Here is a 19,493-nt window from a genome sequence, read left to right as displayed (position 1 = left end):
CACCCGTATTTAGCCTTTGTTGTCCAGATTGGGTCCAATGAGTTTCGCCGATTCCCAGTACCGTCAAGTTGTATCTCCTCATTTCCGTTGCTATGTGACTGGTCTTCCCGGTCTCCCACATTGTTCGGACGTTCCATGTACCTATAAAAAATTTTGCTCTGGTTGTTAGAAGGGGCATCGGCCTCGTGAATTCCGAAGGAACTCGGCTTTCACGATGAGGCGTCATAATTCTTCTAAATGAAGACTTTCTAACTCCCAGGACAGAGTTAAAATGGTTTGAATAATTTTTTCTGGTTAGCGTTTTTTTAGCGAGTTAGTTTTCTACGGGATGGGGACGCTAACCGCATGCCCAACCCTCCTCCTTTACTCGGGCTTGGGACCGGCAGCAACCCTATAAGAGTTATGTATATTCATGGATCAATGGTAAGGGAATTCTGGATCATATTGAGGAGTTAGAGACTTGTGAAAAAGGTGACATTTTCCTTCATTCGCTAAACATATGTCCCTACTACACGTACTCTACAACACCTTTCTGTTCGAATTGAAGATGTATTTAATTATTAAACGCTTAGGTTCCCATAACACAGCTGTGAACCTAATTGTACTAGTCGCGAACAGGCCTTTAATTTATTGCTGGGAATAATAAGACCGACATTTACTCCGGCAAGTTCGCAGATGGTAAAGAAGAGGCTTCAAACTTGGCGAAACCGCGTAGTCTGATGTTCTCACATTCTCTCAGCCGAGACTAGATAACCAACTTTTTGGGATCAGAGTAAACTTCACACGTTCTCAGGCTATGGATCATCGCAGTGGGGTTCCTCGTGGTTCAGTACTAGGATGTCTTCTTTCCTTAATTTACATAAATGGCCTTCCTCTGCAAGCATTTATTGCTTTCCACTGACGATGTTAAACTTTGGGGAGAATTTTGCAACTGAGATGATAAGGTGGTTATTCGAGAGGATCTGAATCGACTTCAAAGTTGTGCGAATAACAAGAGACCTATTGCCAACACTTCAAAATGTAAAGTAGTTCGTCTGAGACATGATGCAGAATATGTGTACAAATTACGCATATACATTCGATATATCTAGAGTTGAAAATGATCTGGAAGTGTTGGTATCCTATAATCTAATGTCTTGCACTAGCCGCATTAAAATTTCCTTTCGAGCAAATCTCATACTTGTAACATTGAAGTAAATGTTTGGCTAGTTTGACCGTAGAGCTATGTGCTTAACCGTCGACTGTTTTATTCGGCCCACTTAGAATGTGAAAAAATGATGTTTCCTCCCTCACTCCAAAACGATAACGATACAATCGAACCTATTCAACGTTAAGCCACAAAGTCGGTTCGGGAATCAAATACAAGTTTTATGTAGAGGGTCTCAAATCATCCATTAGAGACTGGTCATTAATGCAATTTGTGGACAGGAATTCAAACCTTATGTGTGATACTTAGAATTACTGGATCGCTGGCTTTTAGGATATGAGGGATTCAGAGGCAACTATTTGATACAGAACGTCGAACACTATTGGGTATCTTCTAGTAAATACCCTGAAATAAGGGGTACAGCAAACTAAACTGAACTCTAGATATGTCTACTACTTATGAAGACTTGAAATTCGTTACTGACTCGAACGGTCCCTGCAACCTTCCAGGAGTACTTCCAAATGGATATATTTTAATGAGTCAGAAAAGTTCTATTCACTGGTTAGCTAACTGTTGGTTTCCATAAAGGTTATAATAGACTTTCGGTGTCTCAACTGTGATACTGATGAGGAAGACGGGTTCATGGTTCATTAAATATCATTTTCATCCTATATTATGGTTCGAAGTGACAATCACATTCTTCCAGTCCACAGGTAACTCATGGTAGTTGATTCACATCTTAACTGTTGTAGTGAAGGGGGGAATAACATTTATCGTAAATTGTTCTCCTGATTTTTTCGAGTTCAAAAAGTTTAATATTATTTGGCTTGAGTTAACAGCAAGTACTCGGTACAGCGGCACTGTTTGTGAAGGTAAACCTGTGTTGAGAAGGGACTCACAAGTAAAGGCCACTCATAAATCGTCCGTCGTAGCTCCTTTTTTCCTGGTCCCTCGTCATTTGAGATTCACTCTGGCAATTAGACTCTAAGTCCATGGGTACGTCCTTGTTTTGTTAATGATGAATGAAAAAGTCACTTTGACTTTCCAAATACAGGTTACGGAAATTGAGTCTCATATCCACAGAATCGTGGTCTAGTTCGTTATTAGTACTGCTTTAATAATAAACTTAATTCTAATATTATATATTTGTCATGATGTGACTACCTAATCTATGAGACCAGTATCTATTGTGACTTGTCGTATTTTAAGAATAATCGATATAACGTCTATTATTTCTGAAGAACATATTTGGGCTAAAGACAGAATAATATATTTAATGTGGATAAAGACAAGTTATACTCAGTGACCACGTCTGCGAGATTGGGCCATGACATCCGATTGAATGTTCTCGCGTTCACCATAGCTGAATTTCCCTTAATGTTACATGTTGAAAGCATTGTGTGTTCAACTTCGAGGACCGTGTGGTTAGAATCTAATACTACCACACATTCATGGCCAGAGGATCATGGTGGAATTAGAAGTTACCTTCGAAGGGCATTTGGGCTCCATACGTTCTTGAACCGCTTCCCGTCTTATTCTAGAGCTTACTTGTGCTAACAACGGCTACTGTTTCCTGATCGAATTCGCATATCAGCACTTAGCGCGACCTAGATCTAGTTCAAACCTTATCAGAGGACTCGTTAAGTTTTTGCAAGAAGACTGCCCTCTCTGAGAGGTCTAGTTTGATGAGTCCTTGGATTTTCCTTCTTAAATATGCTCTTGTTTGCAGATCGATTCAGTGACAAATTCTTTGGTTTTCCTATTTTATTTCCTGGACTTCATTTAGCCATTCGTCAACGTCATATGTTAGTTAGAAGAGATTTGCTCAAGACTTAACAACCTTTCTCATATCATAGTAGAGTTTTGAAACTGTATGAGGTCACTCACACACTTTCTCTGTTATATTCTTTTTCTGTTCCTTCGCAAGCTTAGTAGTCTTTACTGTAGCAATTTGTTGATCAGTATGTATATCGCTCACGGTGGTTTGGCGTCAGTATGAGCCACCAGAAAGTTCTGTGGCGGTAAATCAATCCCTGAGACAAATATATCTGTAAGTCCTTGACATTGATGTTGACGTCATTAGTTTTAACTGACACACCTTAGCTGAAAGAGCTTAGCTAAGCATCTACACCAGATCACGAGTGTGTACAAAGTTCTACGCACCTTCTACAACTGCTAGCCAGATTAGATTAAATGCTTCCCGAGATATCGATAGCCTTTCAAATTTACTTCGGACCTCTTCATTTCTGACTTCTGATTTGACTGGGTTGGGATACTGAGATTATGAAGGTATTACGTGTAGAGGTGTTGTCAAACTTCGAATACCTGTGGCATATTTAGTTCTATGTATTTACCAAGTGAGCAAATGCAAAAAACAATTTGAAGGTAGATACCAGTGAAAAGTGAGTACTGTCGTGATAATTTAACCGAAAACCATATCCAATAAAAAGACGGAAGGTTTCGTGTTGCCCGAAAAATCGGAAATAGTTTACTCAACAAGCCAAAACTGGAGTTTGCCAACTGCTAGGTCCTAACGGGAACCTCACTCTTCGCCTGCTAAGCCGCAAAAGGCACTGTTGGGCAGAGTACAAGCGAACTAACAACAACGGCGCGTATAGGCAATGCAAACATATAAGGAACATATTCACGAAGGCTATAAGAGATGACAGGCTTCAGTGCCAGACAAAGCCTCTGGAAAAATTTGTCTCTAATCCGAAAAGCTTATTCCGTTATGCAGCCTCTCTTCGTCAAGCCAAAACCGGAGTTTCCCAAATGCTAGGCCTTAACGGCCCGACCAGTAACGACGGCGACGCCGCTAACCTTTTGGCTGAACAATACTCCCGAACAATTCGACCGACTCACATCAACTATACTGAGGACGGCTTCATTTGCAACTGCACAGGACTTTCCGTAGTGAACCTGAGCGCTGACTTGGTGTTCCAGAGACTGCAGCATCTAAGAAAAGACATTTCTCCTGACCTAGATATGGTCCATTCTGCTATACTGAGGGAAGCAGCCTCAATCCTGGCAACGCCGCTTAACGTGATGTTCTCACACTCGCTAAGCCGAGGCAAACTACGGGAAAACTGGAAGTTGGCTCACATTACACCAGTTTTCGAAGGAGGTCGACGCAGCTAACCTTCAAGTTACCGACCGGTGGCTCTTCTCTCTATACCTTCGAAAATCATGTAGTCTCTGATATGCGATGGTATAAATGACTATTTACTGTCCTTACATTTCTCCTCACCCCAACAGCATGATTTCAGGAAGGGTTACTCTTGTATAACCAACGTGATGACTGCGGTGGACAGATGGACAAGCATCCTCGATCGCGAGGCGAAGGTTGATATCATTTACCTTGATTTCTCAAAAGCTTTTGATAGGGTTAATCATATATGTCTTATCAATAAGCTCATACGATTGGGTATCGGACCACCTCTAATCGATTGGCTCACTTTATATCTGAAAAATCGACCTTTTAAAGTCAGGGTTAACTTCACTTTATCTCAGGTTATGGAATGTCCTAAAAGAGTCCCCCAAGGCTCAATACTAGGACCTCTTATCTTCTTGTTTACGCAAATGATCTTCCTCAACAGGTAGCGTCAAACTTATTACTTTTTGCCGACGACGTGAAACTTTGGAGAGAGATACGCAATCAAGACGATACACAGGCACTTCAGGAGGATCTGACTCGACTTCAAATTTGGGCAGATAATAATGGACTTACCTTTAACACTTCAAAGTGTAAAGTAGTCTATCTGCGACATGTCGCAGACTATCGTTACAACTTAGGAACCTCCTCTCTAGTAGTATCCCAAGTCGAAAAAGATTTAGGAGTCCTGGTGCCCTACGATTTAAAGTCTTACGCTAACTGTGACAAAAAACGCCTTTTAAGCAAACCTTGCACTGGTAACATTGAAGCGCATTTTTGGCCAGTTTGACGGGAGAACTTTCCATATAATCTTCATCAGTTTTATCCGTCCCCATACTACTTCCTCCCTCACTCCAAAAGGATAAGGACACTCTGGAGAGTATCCAATCGCGAGCCACGAAGTCAGTTCGAGGACTCAAATTTAAACCTTATGGAGAGCGCCTCTGATCTTTTAACCTTTATTCATTAGAGTATAGGCGTCTTAGAGGTGACCTTCTAATGGCTTACAGTACCCTTAACATTTCTGGACATCCTCTTAAACACCTACTTAAGCTTAGTCCCAACACCAACCTAAGGGGTAACACCCAGAAATTGGGGACAGAACTCTACCTACAGTCAGTAGTGATTCTATGGTGCTTATTTAAGCGAAAACATCTCTGCCATCCACAGCCATTTGAATTCCCTGAACATGTCACACCGTTCAGACTACTGAGCGGCTTTTCTGTTTAGAACGTTACGCCTTGGTGTCGTCGCTGTCTGTACTCTGGAACATGGATTTTCAGTCAAAAATTTCCAAACCTATTGATAGAGTTCAGGTCGAAGGAAAGGTGTTCTTAAAAATGATCAAGCACTATGAAGAAGAATCTGTATCTAGCCAAAATTTTGTCAATGGTGTATTGTTAGGGCTTGCACAAGGCAGCCAACTTGAAATCACGAATTGCTTCCCATTACCTAAGACTCAAGAAGATGACCCAAACGCCAACGAGGCTCTGGTCACTTATGAAGCTAATATGATACGTAATTTGAGACAAGTAAGTTCTGGAAGATCTTGTAATACACTTATAGCTACAAACAGATTACCTCAATGTAGGATTTTATCAAGCTGGTCCTGGAGGCGTCTCTATTAACCGTGCTAACATTGAAAACATTTATCAACGCCAAATTAATCTCCCTGAATCTGTGTTGCTCACTTATGACCCAACAAGAACTAGCAGAGGTCAAATTGGTCTGAAAGCGTATCGTCTGTCTGACGATGTTCTTGCTGCAAGATCCGAAGCGGAAGATCGTTTTCGTCTGATGGGCCACAAGGTTTGTCCGTATTTTCATGTCACTTCATGGTGTTTGATTCGTCTGACAATTATTGTCTGTGGAACTTGCGTAGTCTAACTAAACTCTTAGTCACATGATGAGACTAGTTCCTTACAAATTGGTCCAAGTTTTATGGTAAACATTTGATTTCACTTATGGTCCTTCTTGCTTTACTCACTTCTATACGCTGGTCCTAGGTATATATAAGCTGATCAATCCAATAATTACCTAGTTAAACCAGTGGAAGATAAATTATCTTTCAGCCTACAATTAGACAGCATTTCAGTCTTCAGTAATAAGGATAGGAGGTCTATTGACCTATATTAATCCTTGCAGTGTGTAATACTGTGGAGGTCCAATCTCGTTGGCAATTCATTTACATAAAGTGAAAAGAGAAGAGGACCGAGAATTGTGCCTTGGGGAACTCCACTTTTTACAGGTACCCACGAGGAGAAAGCCCCATCAACCCTTACCATTTGTCTCCTGCCATGTGTAAGGTTACTTATCCAATCTACGACTGTATAATGGATTCCAAAACGTTCCAGTTTGAATTTAAGACCAGAGTGGAATACCTTATCGAGGGCCTTACTTAGATCTATGGTGATCACATCCGCAGGAATATTCCGATCTTTTGCAGCAGCCCAATCTTCTCTTGAAATGAGAAGATTTGTCAAGCATGATAGGCCTCTCCGAAAACCATGCTGTTCCCTGGAGAAAAGATTATGCCCTTCAACATAGTTTATACGAGATATTCGCATGGTTTTTCCATCAGCTTTATAACTGCACTAGGTAAGCTAACGGGTCTGTAGTTACTAACTAAATCCCTAGTCCCAGCATTATACACCTGACTTATTATAGCGTCTTTCCGATCTTTGAGCAGTCTAGAATGCCTCAGTGACATGACAAACAGTGTCGCTAATGGTTCAGCAATTACATCTGATATGGCTTTCATAATCCTAGGATGAATATCATCAAGACCACTGGACTTATCAGGTTTGAGATGCGGAAGTAGCCTTAAAACAGTACCTTTCTCAATGAATACAGGATCCATCAGCGAGCCGCCACGGTCGCGATGAATCGTTGGTCGTTCCTCATTACCGATAGAAAATACTTTACTAAAATATTCCGATAAAGCTTCAGCCTTTTCGGCATCATTTTCTGCCAAGATTAACGAATTTCCTTGTATCAAAAGTGATGGAATTCCATCGTTTCTTTGAGTTCGCCTTTTTATATACGAGAATAACCGTCTCGGACTATATCTAGAATCCCTAACCAATTGTTTTTCGTATGATGGTCTAGTCTTACTTATTAACGCTTTACAGGTATTCCTAATCTTACAATAACTGGATCTGTATTGTTCTAGGCCAGTAGAGATGAACATATTCCAGTGTTCCTTCCTTTTCCTAAGAAGTTTCCTGACTGGTTTAGTTATCCATGGTGGACTGTTAGTCGGTCTTCGTGGCACCAGATATGGTACGAATGGAGACGTAACTAGACTAAACTTACCTTTAAATTCAGACCATGCTTCTTCAACTGATAAGCTAGTATCTACAAACCAATCTGTCTTAGCGGCGCATTCTTGAATGGCTGATATGTTAGCTTTCCATACATTTGGGCGAGGTGTAATCTGGTCGTATAACATGTCCCTAGTTCTAAACGCGAATGACAAAACAGCGTGATCGCTATTCACTAACGGTGGAAGAATATTTAGGTCGACAATATCCTCAGTCTCATGAGTGATTACCAAGTCCAACAGAGAAGAACCTTGGTTAAGACCAAAACGTGTGGGTTGGGATACATGCTGCACTAATGCATGCTCCATTATTGTTCTCAGGAACCTACTATCAAAGGAGTTTATAGATCCTTCTGTGGTCACCTCAGTCCAACTAATATCAGGTGCGTTAAAATCTCCTATTATCAAGCATATGTTATTTGCACTCCAAAAATGAATGTGCTCTAAAATAAAGTCATCAGCTAAGCAGATTGGGCTGCGATAGATGACACCGAGCATAAATGTACTACATCCGATAGCCAACTTACAGCTAATGACTTCACAAGTACCGCTATCATGGAATTCACTAGCAGAGGAGCAGATATTTATGCTATTGTCTATATATAACAGGACGCCACCTCCTTTCCTACATCTATGCCTATCACTCCTGAGGTAATGGTGTCCGGATAATTCAGGAGTAATGTCTAAGTTATGGACTAACCAAGTTTCTGTCACTGCTACAATGAGTGGCTTTAACCTGTCCACTAGTGCTTCTAGTTCATAGAACTTATTTCGTAGACTACGAGCGTTGGCATATAAAACTCCTAAGTAGAACGGTCTATCCACACAGGCCTTGGTAGCATTCGCTTCCAAGACCTGACTATCCGAAGACCCGCTAGCCGGAGATTTTCCCTACCGTTTTGCCGACGAGTTTCAAGTTCAGCTAGTGCTTCCTTCCTTTTTATTCTATCTTTGAGAGACATGTCAGGTCTAACTCGGATGTCGAAATTCTCGTGACAACGAGCGCTACTTAACAGGAGATCCCGCTACTTCTCCGACCGAAGCTGCTACCCTGACGCGGTGGTCGGGCTTGCCTATCGTGATGACCCAACCGAGCTATATTGGCTGGAACATATGTTCCTGTAGGTTCTAGCATGCCAGGCAGGTCGATTGGAGAACGGTAAGACTAAAAGCTGCAACTGAAGGTCTGAGGGCGAAGTCGTACTGCTGACTGTAGAGGGGTGTGACAGCAGTAAGGTGTTTCCCTCGGACAACCAGCATCTGCAACGATGCTGCCTTCCCACAAGGAGGGGTGGGGTTAGAAAAGGTCGACCCTAAAAATGTCACACCTCACCTTACCTCACGGATTTCCGTCTCTGGCGGTAAGGCCCTTTGAAGAACGGATTTAACACATTAAAAACCTTCCACAAAAAGGCCGTGCGCGACCGGCTTCATGCAGTTGTCCCTCGGGCTCTGGTCACCCTCCCAGGTCGTTAAGACCAACACTAAACCGACTTCTTTTTCAGGTTCCTCAAGAAATACCCTTCCACGGTGTGGGCAGCCGGGAAGTGATATCAGCCCTCATACCCGTAACAGCACACGAGACCAAGTTGGTCACATTCAAATCCTTCCCACACCTAATACCTCTCTTATCTCCATGACTAACCCTCCTCACGTCTCTTTATCACCTCGCACCGCTAGGGCGAACGATTCGAGTACGCGGAACGCTATTCCTGGTCTCCTGAAACCACGCTCTAAACTGCACGTAGGAGCTTTTAACGTCCGAACACTGTGCCAAGTAGGACAGCAGGCTTCCTTAGCTAAGACTTTAGAATCCCACGCCATTGATGTGTGCTGTGTCGCCGAAACGCGCATACAGGATCCGAGTAGCGTCATTCACTTGGTCTCACCATGCCAAAATACAGAACTAACTCGATTCACACTTCGTGTATCTGGAAGCCCAGATTCTGCTTCCCGTGGCCTCGTCGGCGTAAGTATAGCATTGAGTCATAGGGCAGAACTAGCTCTCTTAGAGTGGATCCCAGTAGACAGTCGTTTGTGCGCTGTCCGACTAAACGGAACAATAAGGACTCGGAAAGATAGGGACACTCGTCGTTGCCTCTTCGTCGTCTCTGCCTATTCTCCCACTGACTGCAGCTCAGGTGATGTAAAAGATGAGTTTTACAGAAAGCTTTTCGACCTTCTCCGAAAAGCTAGGCGCTCTGATGTAGTAATAGTGGCTGGTGACTTTAATGCTCAAGTAGGTAAACTAAGCGAAAGGGAAAGACACCTAGGTGGATCTTATGGTGTCGTGGCTCAAAGAACAGATAATGGCGACCGTCTGTTGCAGCTATGCTCAGATAACCGCCTGTTCCTTGCAAATACTAACTTTAAGCATAAGGAAAAACACCTTTTAACATGGCGACCCCCTAATTCGTCCCAACGTTGAACCCAAATAGATCACATCGCTATCAGCCACCGATGGAGGGGCTCGATAGAAGACTGTCGCTCATTCTGGAGCACATGCTTAGATTCAGATCATGCTCTAGTACGAGCGCGTATCTGTCTGCGTCTTACTGGACGTAGGAAAGACGCTGCAAGGAAACCTCTTAGGGGCCTACTTAATGATAGTCAAGCTAAGAGTATATTTCAGGAACAACTAGGAAAACAGTGAGGCAGCCATGTATGTGATGCCCACCCCGATGCAGCATGGAATGATATCCGAAAAGCTGTGGAAACAGCAGTGATATCTGCTAGTAAGGTAAACCACAAGGTTACGGAGCAACACTGGATCTCAGCAGCATCTATCGCACTGATAGATGCTCGGAAACTCATTCCACCTGGCTCTGAACATAGTGAAGAGCGGAGTCAGCTTAAGCGCAAGCTGATAAGAAGTCTACGCAATGATCGCGAACAGTGGTGGGTAGCGAAAGCAAGAGAGATGGAAAAGGCAGCGGCAATAGGTAATAGCAGACAATTGTTCAGACTTGTTAAGGAAACCGGTATTAGGAACCCGACTGTTAGCGAAGCAGTCTCGGAGAAAGATGGACATATTATTCATTCTCAATCCAGGAGATTGGATCGATGGGCAGAACGCTTTAGGAATCAGTTCAACTGGCCTTCAGCCACACTTCGGTTTCCCACGATCTCTAGTCAACCTGAATGGCAAGTTAATGTGAGTCCTCCGTCCCTTTGCGAAGTTGAAAAAGCCATAGGAAATCTGAAACGAGGGAGAGCAGCAGGCCCTGACAGGTTTACTCCTGAGATTTTTAAGGATGGTGGTCCAGTATTAGCAATGAGATTAACCGAGGTCTTAGGTAGAATTTGGGAACTGGACGTAATCCCATCTGACTGGTCTCAATCACTGATTGTGCCAGTCTATAAGAAAGGACAAAAGTCCTCTTGTGACAATCACAGAGGAATCAGTTTGACAAATATAGTATCTAAAATATTAGCTTCAATAATACTTCGACGCCTAACTAAAGCTCGTGAAGAGCAGACTAGAGAAAATCAGGCTGGTTTTCGACCTGGACGTGGTTGTATGGATCAGATATTCACACTACGTCAGGTTCTAGAACACAGACACACGTTCAGACGCCTCACAATCGTAGTATTTCTCGACCTTAAAGCAGCATTCGACTCTGTCGACCGTGTGGTTCTATGGCAGTGTTTGTCACTGAAAGGAGTACCAAATAAGTACATTAACCTTGTAAAGGCTCCCTACTCGAACACAACTGGTCGAGTGAGAGCTTATGGCGAACTGTCATCAGAATTGATTACCTCAAGTGGTGTTCGTCAGGGCTGCCCACTATCTCCATTCTTGTTCAACTTTGTGGTCGACGTACTTTTAGAGATAACACTTTCCTCATCTAGATTTCCAGGGGTTGAACTTCTACTGGGAGGTTCACTTGTTGACTTAGAATATGCTGATGACATAATTTTATTTGGTGAAGACGCTGAAAAAATGCAGAGTCTTATGACCACTCTAAGCAACAATGCAAGCATGTTCGGGATGCGATTCTCCCCCTCGAAATGCGAAGTGTTGCTTCAGGATTGGGTTGCATCGACACCCGAACTAATGATAGGGAGTGAAGTAATTGAGCGTGTCGATCGCTTCACTTATCTTGGAAGTCTGATCAGCCGTTGTGGTCTGGTGTGTGACGAAATCTCAGCACGGATACAGAAGGCTCGACTAGCTTTTACCAACTTGCGTCATTTATGGCGTAGGCGGGATATTCGTCTATCAACCAAAGGACGTGTTGACTGCGCAGCAGTTCGTTCCGTCCTACTTTATGGCAGTGAAACATGGCCGGTAAGAGTAGAGGATATTCGTAGGTTACTAGTATTCGATCATAGGTGTCTTCGAAACATTGTTCGTATATCCTGGGACTATCGAGTAAGTAATGCAGTTGTCAGGAAACGGGTACTAGGCAAGGATGGCAAATCAATTGATGAAGTAGTGAAACTTCATCAGTTGAGATGGCTGGGACACGTTTTACGTATGCCTAACGACCGACTGCCTCGACGTGCTATGTTCAGTGGTATAGGAGTAGGTTGGAAGAAAGCTAGGGGCGGCCAGACCAAAACATGGCACAAATCCATGAAGTCACTGACAAGTGGACTGAGTCATGTTGGTAGGTGTAGACTACCTGGTTGGGGACCGCGAGATGATAGCAACCGATGGTTAGAGACCCTGAATGACATGGCTCAAAATCGTTTGCAATGGCGCAGGTGCATCCAATCTTTGTGTTCTCCCAAATTCTAATCTTCTGAATTCTTCATGCCCCTTTTTTCCTCTTTCCAAATTTGTTTCACTGGATTTTTTATTTTATTTCAACACATATATATTGGTACAGGAGTGCGCCAAACATATATGCGCCACACAATTTCAGTTCATTAATTGCGTGTGGGCTGCGTTACTGCCCGGGTGCCCAGACCGAAGCAGGTGGTTCTCTTAGGGGGTCACACCCCGAGCCTTTGACCTAAAGGTCTAACCCACAAGGCAGTGGAGCATCGTAAGGAGATGCAGTCCCATGGTAGCCGGTGACCGAAAATTGGTTCATACGCCATTTGTTCCCGCAGGATACTGGTGCCCATGTGCACCATTGGTTTGGAATCCGGTTAAATCGCCGGACATTCGCTTTTCGTCCTCTCATTTTCGTAAACAACACCCCCGCCACGATAAGGCAGTGAGTAGGACTTCCCTGGCAGAGGCTGTATACGCGCGGCCGTGTGAGAGTATTTCGAGAAGAAGGGCGAACCCACCCCGCTCTCGGCCATACCAGGGCGTTTGGGGGCTTCACTGGATTATACTCTTTAAATAACATCTCCAAACCCTAATCTTCCCGATTACTGCTTGTACTCTTGCTACCTCTACCACTACGGGATTTGAATCGACCACTACATCTGTGTGCTAATGTGGTGTGGCAACTTGAACTGATGTACGTACGTACGAAGTTCTACGTTGTTACTGACTGACTGACCGATCCTAGGATTACCTTAAGGAGTCTGCATGGTCGGGGTTCAACACTGTCCTCAGTGCTCTTGCCTATTCTAACCAATTTTTTGACCTGAACTCCTTTAGAGTTATCTGGTAAAATACTACGAATATATTCTCCTAGCTTTTCTAAATCATGCGCGTGTCTAATTTTCGGATCAGGGTCGTTTGACTCCCGCAATTTGCTCACAATAATATTAGATGTTATTTGATTTTTCTTCTCAGTCACACCAGGATGGGTTTCACTCTTACTACCAGATTTTGGTAGTGCAGTTTGTGACCCACAATGGGAGTCCACCAGTGAGTTACTAACTGCCTACATCTTTTTTCTCTTCCTTTCGTCTCCTACGTACCGTAGTCCATTTTTCATCCCTCAAGACACTGGCGCTATTTCGAACGGTGACGGTTTTATCCAGTTCGTCGGTTCCCACTAAAGATGCATTGTTACCAAAGTCAGTACCAGGTGGTACCACTCCCCCTGTTAATGTTAACGGAGATTTCTCTTTTACATCGGTCAGAGTTGGTTGTTTGAGGCGTCGCGTAATAGCAGGTACTACACTGACACATTCGTCACTGTCAGTGCCCGTGTTGTCAGCGCATGTGCTATCGGTCTTCTTACAGGCCAAAGCCAATAGGCTCATAGCCTTCTGTATTAGTAACGTCTTATTTGCACAGCAAAACATGCAGAGCCAATGTGAGTTAGGCTTCGAACATCTTTTGTATGCGGTGGGACTTAAACGAGTGCACATCTTATAAAGCCACTTATTGCATTCATCACATTGCATTCCCTCCTCCCCAGGGAACAAACAGTTTGGTTGTCCACATTTGTGAGTACTACCAACCATTTTAGTCAGATCAAGGTGTAAAACACAATATGATTACAGTATGAACACAAGTGTCAGTCAATGAATAAAAGATTACCACAAGACAAACTCTAGCAAGATTTTAAGCCTTAACTAAAGTACTTTGATACAGACCAAGAATGCTTCCGATGTAATAAATACACAAAAGCAAAAAAACAGTCAATACAATGTCACCTTAACTGGAATAGATTCAATTAAAGTGTAAATCGTGGTTTTGATGCGTAATTTACGATCAAAACAGTTAACTAACCCAACAAGAAACAATACCACTGTCCTTTTAGATAGCGCGCGTCAAGAACGTCTTATTGTAAGGAAATGATAGAGTTACAAACAATGAGCAGTCTTAACCCTAGTAAAAAGACAATGCATGAATCGTTAAGTTTTCATCGTGAATTGACGCAGACGAAAAATGCAAAAATGAATTCCACGTTGATGCCTTGAAATAATCCGATACCTTATCTTCAATTCCTTCTACTTTGATAGTAATGCTTGGCTAGTGGTTGCTAGTTATCGATATAAAGCTGCCCGTTTTAGCAAGTGATCATCCTTATAACTCTGATGTATGCTATAAAAAACAGCAGCTGAGAAACGAAACATAATGAAGTCAATAAGTGGAGACGGTTTTGGTTTTATGCGTCTATAGGCTCCAGAATTTTCACTAGCCATCTTAGATTAAAGTCCAAAAGATATAATGTATCACAGTATTGTGTCACTTAGATGGTAAGCAGTTCGTCGTAAAATACTTTTTGTTTAGTTCGGAACGTCTCACTCAACTTGATTATTCAGAGCGATACATTCACGGTGACCTAAACAGGTAACATCTATTAGCACAACCACTATTGCTGTAGACGTATCTTTAGTATGACGTTGGGAATGTTGAGAACTGCGAAGCATTTTATCTCTTGGTTAATGCTCTGATAACGTTTATTTCGTTGTTTTAATTATAGGGTCCCGAGGTCCCATGGGAATGTGTAAGTTTATGTATCACTTTGTTTTTATGATTTTTTTTAGCTTCTGCATAGTTGTCATTTATCTTTTTTTTTACAGTACAATTCGTTTGCTTGGTTAATTTCTTTGGAGCTAATATAGGGGAAAGTCCGTCGGAAAATATCTAATCGTTCTTGTATTCCAAAGGAATATTAAGCCTTATTGTCGGCTTACATTCTAAATTTTTAGGTTCTAGTGAGGCATATGATAATCAAGGTAGTCTTTCGTTAGGTTTTATATATGTTACATGTATTCTGTGCTACGCAATGCAAGTTATTAGTAAATCACGATCGCTTTGTAATTTGCATTGTTTTAGCTAACAGCTTTAGGTTTTGTACACAAAAACATACTAATTGGTGGAAATTGAAAGATACGCGTTAATTGTTATTTATGCAATATTAAAGTCATTACACTATGAATAATTATGTTTTTTGAATCAGTTCCCGATAAAGTTCCTTTTATTAATTTTTTTATTTAATGTGTGAAACATGTCGGATTGTCAAATATCAACTGTGGTGTGATTGGTGCAAACATCTAGACTATATATAATAAAAATGATCATACATATAAGTTCGACATGAGTAAAGCGGGCAGCACATGGCTCATTTGCGATCTATTAAGTTGGGGGGCGATTATCAATATCATTTGCGATGACAGTCATCCGTCTACTTATATATGCAAGCTTTTTTCCAACTTTTTCAACAGTAATAGCATTTATCTTTTGTCCAACAAGAAAAATCCACTTTAGAGTAAATAATAAGCAAATATACCCAATGTATCATTTTCTCATGTTTGAAAATTTCCACTTCTAGGAAGCGGCAAGCAGTGTAGGTCGCAGCAGTTTCACTCGTGTTCTAGAAGAGATACCGGTTGTGATTCATAATTCACATCTCGTAAACATCCTTTTGACTGAAATCGTTGATAATCAAGAACTGTCGCGATCGGAGCTTTCTACAAATTCATCAATGCTAGATCTGGCCCCACCGCTTCCAAAAGACCATCCTGGTCGTTATTCTACTCTCAATTTAAGCATGGCCTCTAGTTTGGAACAACAACTACGTTCTCTTCTTGCGGGTTTAGAAACAGTACATGATTACCAGTATTCATATCAACGTAGTCTATCAAAATCTCAAACTACGGTAGCTGGCAAGGTAAATCAATAAAATTTATTACTTATTTAGTACTTTCATCAAATTATATAATTGTGAAATACTATAAGGGAAAGCGAATTGTTTGATCCTAAGTGGCTAATTTTTGGCAATTATTTAGCCTGTTGAATGGCTGGTCGCTCACGATAAATCGTTACTTAGTTACACATCAGTACTCTTAGTGATATAATTTTTGCTATGGTTGATGTTTGAAACTAAACAAAGCAAGCTTTGAATGCATTACAATTTCCAACATTAAGCCTGCCTTATTACTGATAATGAAGATATTCATCTTCATAGTACAATGGCTAGAAGGATAACAAAGTATGTGATCACAACATACCGTGAGCGACGCTTCATATGGAAATCATCTATACTGTTCAGTAATTTAAACCAATATGCTAAGGCCAGCATTATTGCGATATGCTATGTATTCGATTTTAATGATCACAGTTATTCATCAACTTTACATCTGATGCCACCGATTTGCGAACATTATTTGGAGTCATCCTCTTATTGTAGATGATTATTGTTCAATTATGTATTGTTCAGTCACCATTTTCTGTCCCTGTATTGTTTGTAGATTTTATTTGTATAATACTGCTTGTTTATGTTTGTTTTGATAATCTTCTCTTTTCGATAATGCAATAAGACGAAGATTATCAGAACCATGTAATATATTAACGCAATACATTTCGAACAATCTGGCTGATGACTTAATCGAAAACATGTCACTTTATAAGAGATATGTGGACGATATCTTAGTTTTTTGTGAAAGAAATAAGGATATGTACTGTTTATTGAACAAATTTAACACTCCAAAACCATATCAGTCTTATGTGAAGAGGAGAAGAACAACCAGCTTCCCATCCTAGATATACATGTGAGCAGACGAGAAGATGGCTCAGTCAAACGGTCCATTTTTAGGAAACCAACATGGACAGGTCAATACCTTAGTTATTATAGTTATTGCCCTGTGCAATAAAAACGTGGTTTGATAAGGTGCCTATTCAACAGGCTTGATCGTATTTGTACAAATGACGTCATTGATGATGGTATTAAGTTGTTAAATAAAACAATGAAAAATGGCTATCCTCTGAGATTCATAAATAGATAGAAAATCCGTGGTACAGTGAGACCTACTGTAGCCTTGGTAGAAAAAAGCCTGTCTACATCATCTTACCATCCAGAGATGATTCAAATAGCCTTTTATTGAAACAAAGGCTTAAATCACTCATTAACAAAACGTATTGCGCAGCAAAGATCATTATCAAAGAAAGAACAAGGCTCATGCTTCATCCAAAACCTGAAAGACACGGAAACGATTGTGTTATCCCACAGTGTTTACCACTTTAAATGTGTGTGGTCACACATACATAGGGAGGAGCAATCGTGATCTCAAAATTGGGGTGGGTGAACATGTACCAAAATGGTTGCAGTAACAAACAGAATCAAGTGACCCAATAAAAGCAGAGGATAAACATCCATCATCATCTATCGCTAAACATATAATCGAAACAGGCCATAAGATTGATCTTAACATGGCCTTTGTGGTGTTATGCAAAAGTGTAAAAGGGCGTATACTAAGGCTTATTGAAGCCTTTGTGTATTCAGAAACAGTTTGTTCTCACTTCAAACCTACCCTGGTAATATTGGCTTATTATCCAGAGTGATTAGGTTCCAAATTGTGTTCACATTATTATTATTATTACTATTACCATTATTATTATTATTATTATTATTATTATTACTACTATTATTATTATTATTATTATTATTATTATTATCCTTGTCTCCTCTTACCCCATTTCCAGTGTAGTTGACCCTTTATTTTTATATATAAATGTTCTTAACAAGTATATGTGTGATCAGATTGTTCGAAATGTATTGCGTTAATATATCACATAGTTCTGATAATCTTCGTCTTATTAGATTATCGAAATTTATCAAAGGGACTAGTTGCTTTAAAAATTTCCTCTTTGTTTTGCACAAGACTGCAACTGAAACACGTAATCGGGAGTTGGCTCCAATCCGTTTGGACACTGCGTTGGTTTCAGCTCAGCTTGATTTCTACTGCAACAGTCTTGCTCAGATGGCAGGTCAAACAATAGGCAAATTGATGTTAACACAAGCTGTACAAAAAACAAATTCATCCGGAGCTCCTAAATCTCAAAAAATCTAAACGATGTAAAGATCTAAATAACTTGTATAACATAATAAACAAAATGGTGTATGTTAATATTTGTTTCAATCTGTATAATTATTCCTCCTGTGATCTTGGTTAAAAGCCTTGCCATTTATTTCGTTGATAGTTTTATGAGTTCGTTTCTAAATAATCGGTCACGGTAACACGAGTATTTCTTAAAAAGAGCACCTCATTTTCATCCAACCAAAAAAGTAATTCGTTAAAATATGTTTCGAAATAAGGTTTCTTCTAGTCAGTCTAGTACTGCATATCTCAACAATCCCACAATTTAAGGGTTTGACTTGTTTAACATAAATATTACTAACAATCTAAATCATTAAGGCCTAGTTTTGTACTGTTTGTTAACATATCAAGGTTCATTCCAATATTTTTTCTTAATACCCATTGCTTAGATTATCATTCTCATACAGGTCTAACGTTGTACATCGTTCGTATTCCTATCTTAGTGTCGTCAAACTATTTTTCAGTGCGTAAGTCTATATTTCAATAAAGTAATTATTACAATTCAGGCATTATAAGTGCCGATTTGACAAGAAATTGTTTTAATTCCCCACCATGGTTCTACACATAAGCTTTATCCATGCATTATAAAATAAGTACCAATCAAACGATGAATCCATTAACACAATATTTTATCTATAGAAATAGTAGTGGAGTAATCTTAAGATGGATATAAATACAAATTCATTAGTGATTGTGTCAAAGCGGAGAACAGCAATCCAATCACCCTTGATGGCGAAACTCTGGAAGATGTAGAATCCTTCACATATCTGGGAAGCATCGTCGATAGACATGGAGGTTCAGATGCAGACGTAAAGGCGAGGATTGGCAAAGCAAGGGCCGCATTCCTACAATTGAAGAACATATGGAACTCAAAACAACTTTCAACCAATATCAAAGTGAGAATCTTCAATACGAACGTCAAGGCAATTCTACTGTATGGAGCTGAAACTTGGAGAACTACAACAACCACAATCAAGAAAGTACAAGTATTTATAAATAGCTGTCTACGCAAGATACTCAACATCCATTGGCCGGATACCATCAGCAATAGCCTTCTGTGGGAGAGAACAAACCAACTTCCAGCTGAAGAGGAAATTAGGAAAAGACGATGGAAATGGATAGGACATACATTACGCAAATCGTCAAACTGCATCACGAGGCAAGCCCTAACTTGGAATCCTGAAGGGAAG

General features: G+C 40.8%; 1 protein-coding gene across 2 annotated transcripts; it reads left to right on the top strand.

Annotated features, from left to right (window-relative positions):
• Positions 1-837: 837 nt before the first annotated feature.
• EIF3H_1 (Eukaryotic translation initiation factor 3 subunit H) lies at positions 838-19,164 on the top strand (the record flags this gene model as incomplete). Of its 2 annotated transcripts, XM_012941543.3 has the most annotated exons (10): positions 838-944; positions 3,784-4,258; positions 4,340-4,657; positions 4,678-5,056; positions 5,269-5,420; positions 5,504-5,830; positions 5,865-6,107; positions 14,907-14,930; positions 15,759-16,097; positions 18,088-18,276. In XM_012941543.3, the coding sequence occupies 10 exons, from the start codon at positions 838-840 to the stop codon at positions 18,274-18,276; spliced, it is 2,553 nt and encodes an 850-aa protein (XP_012796997.2). The 2 variants fall into 2 exon arrangements, with proteins under 2 accessions (XP_012796997.2, XP_051074629.1); XM_051209196.1 differs by lacking the exons at positions 838-944; positions 3,784-4,258; positions 4,340-4,657; positions 4,678-5,056 and having other exon boundaries at positions 5,269-5,830; positions 18,088-19,164.
• Between the last annotated feature and the right edge of the window lie 329 nt (positions 19,165-19,493).

Source organism: Schistosoma haematobium, chromosome 1, assembly GCF_000699445.3.
Source record: "Schistosoma haematobium chromosome 1, whole genome shotgun sequence".
NCBI lineage: Eukaryota > Metazoa > Platyhelminthes > Trematoda > Strigeidida > Schistosomatidae > Schistosoma > Schistosoma haematobium.
This window is presented reverse-complemented; position numbering and strand designations above follow the sequence as displayed.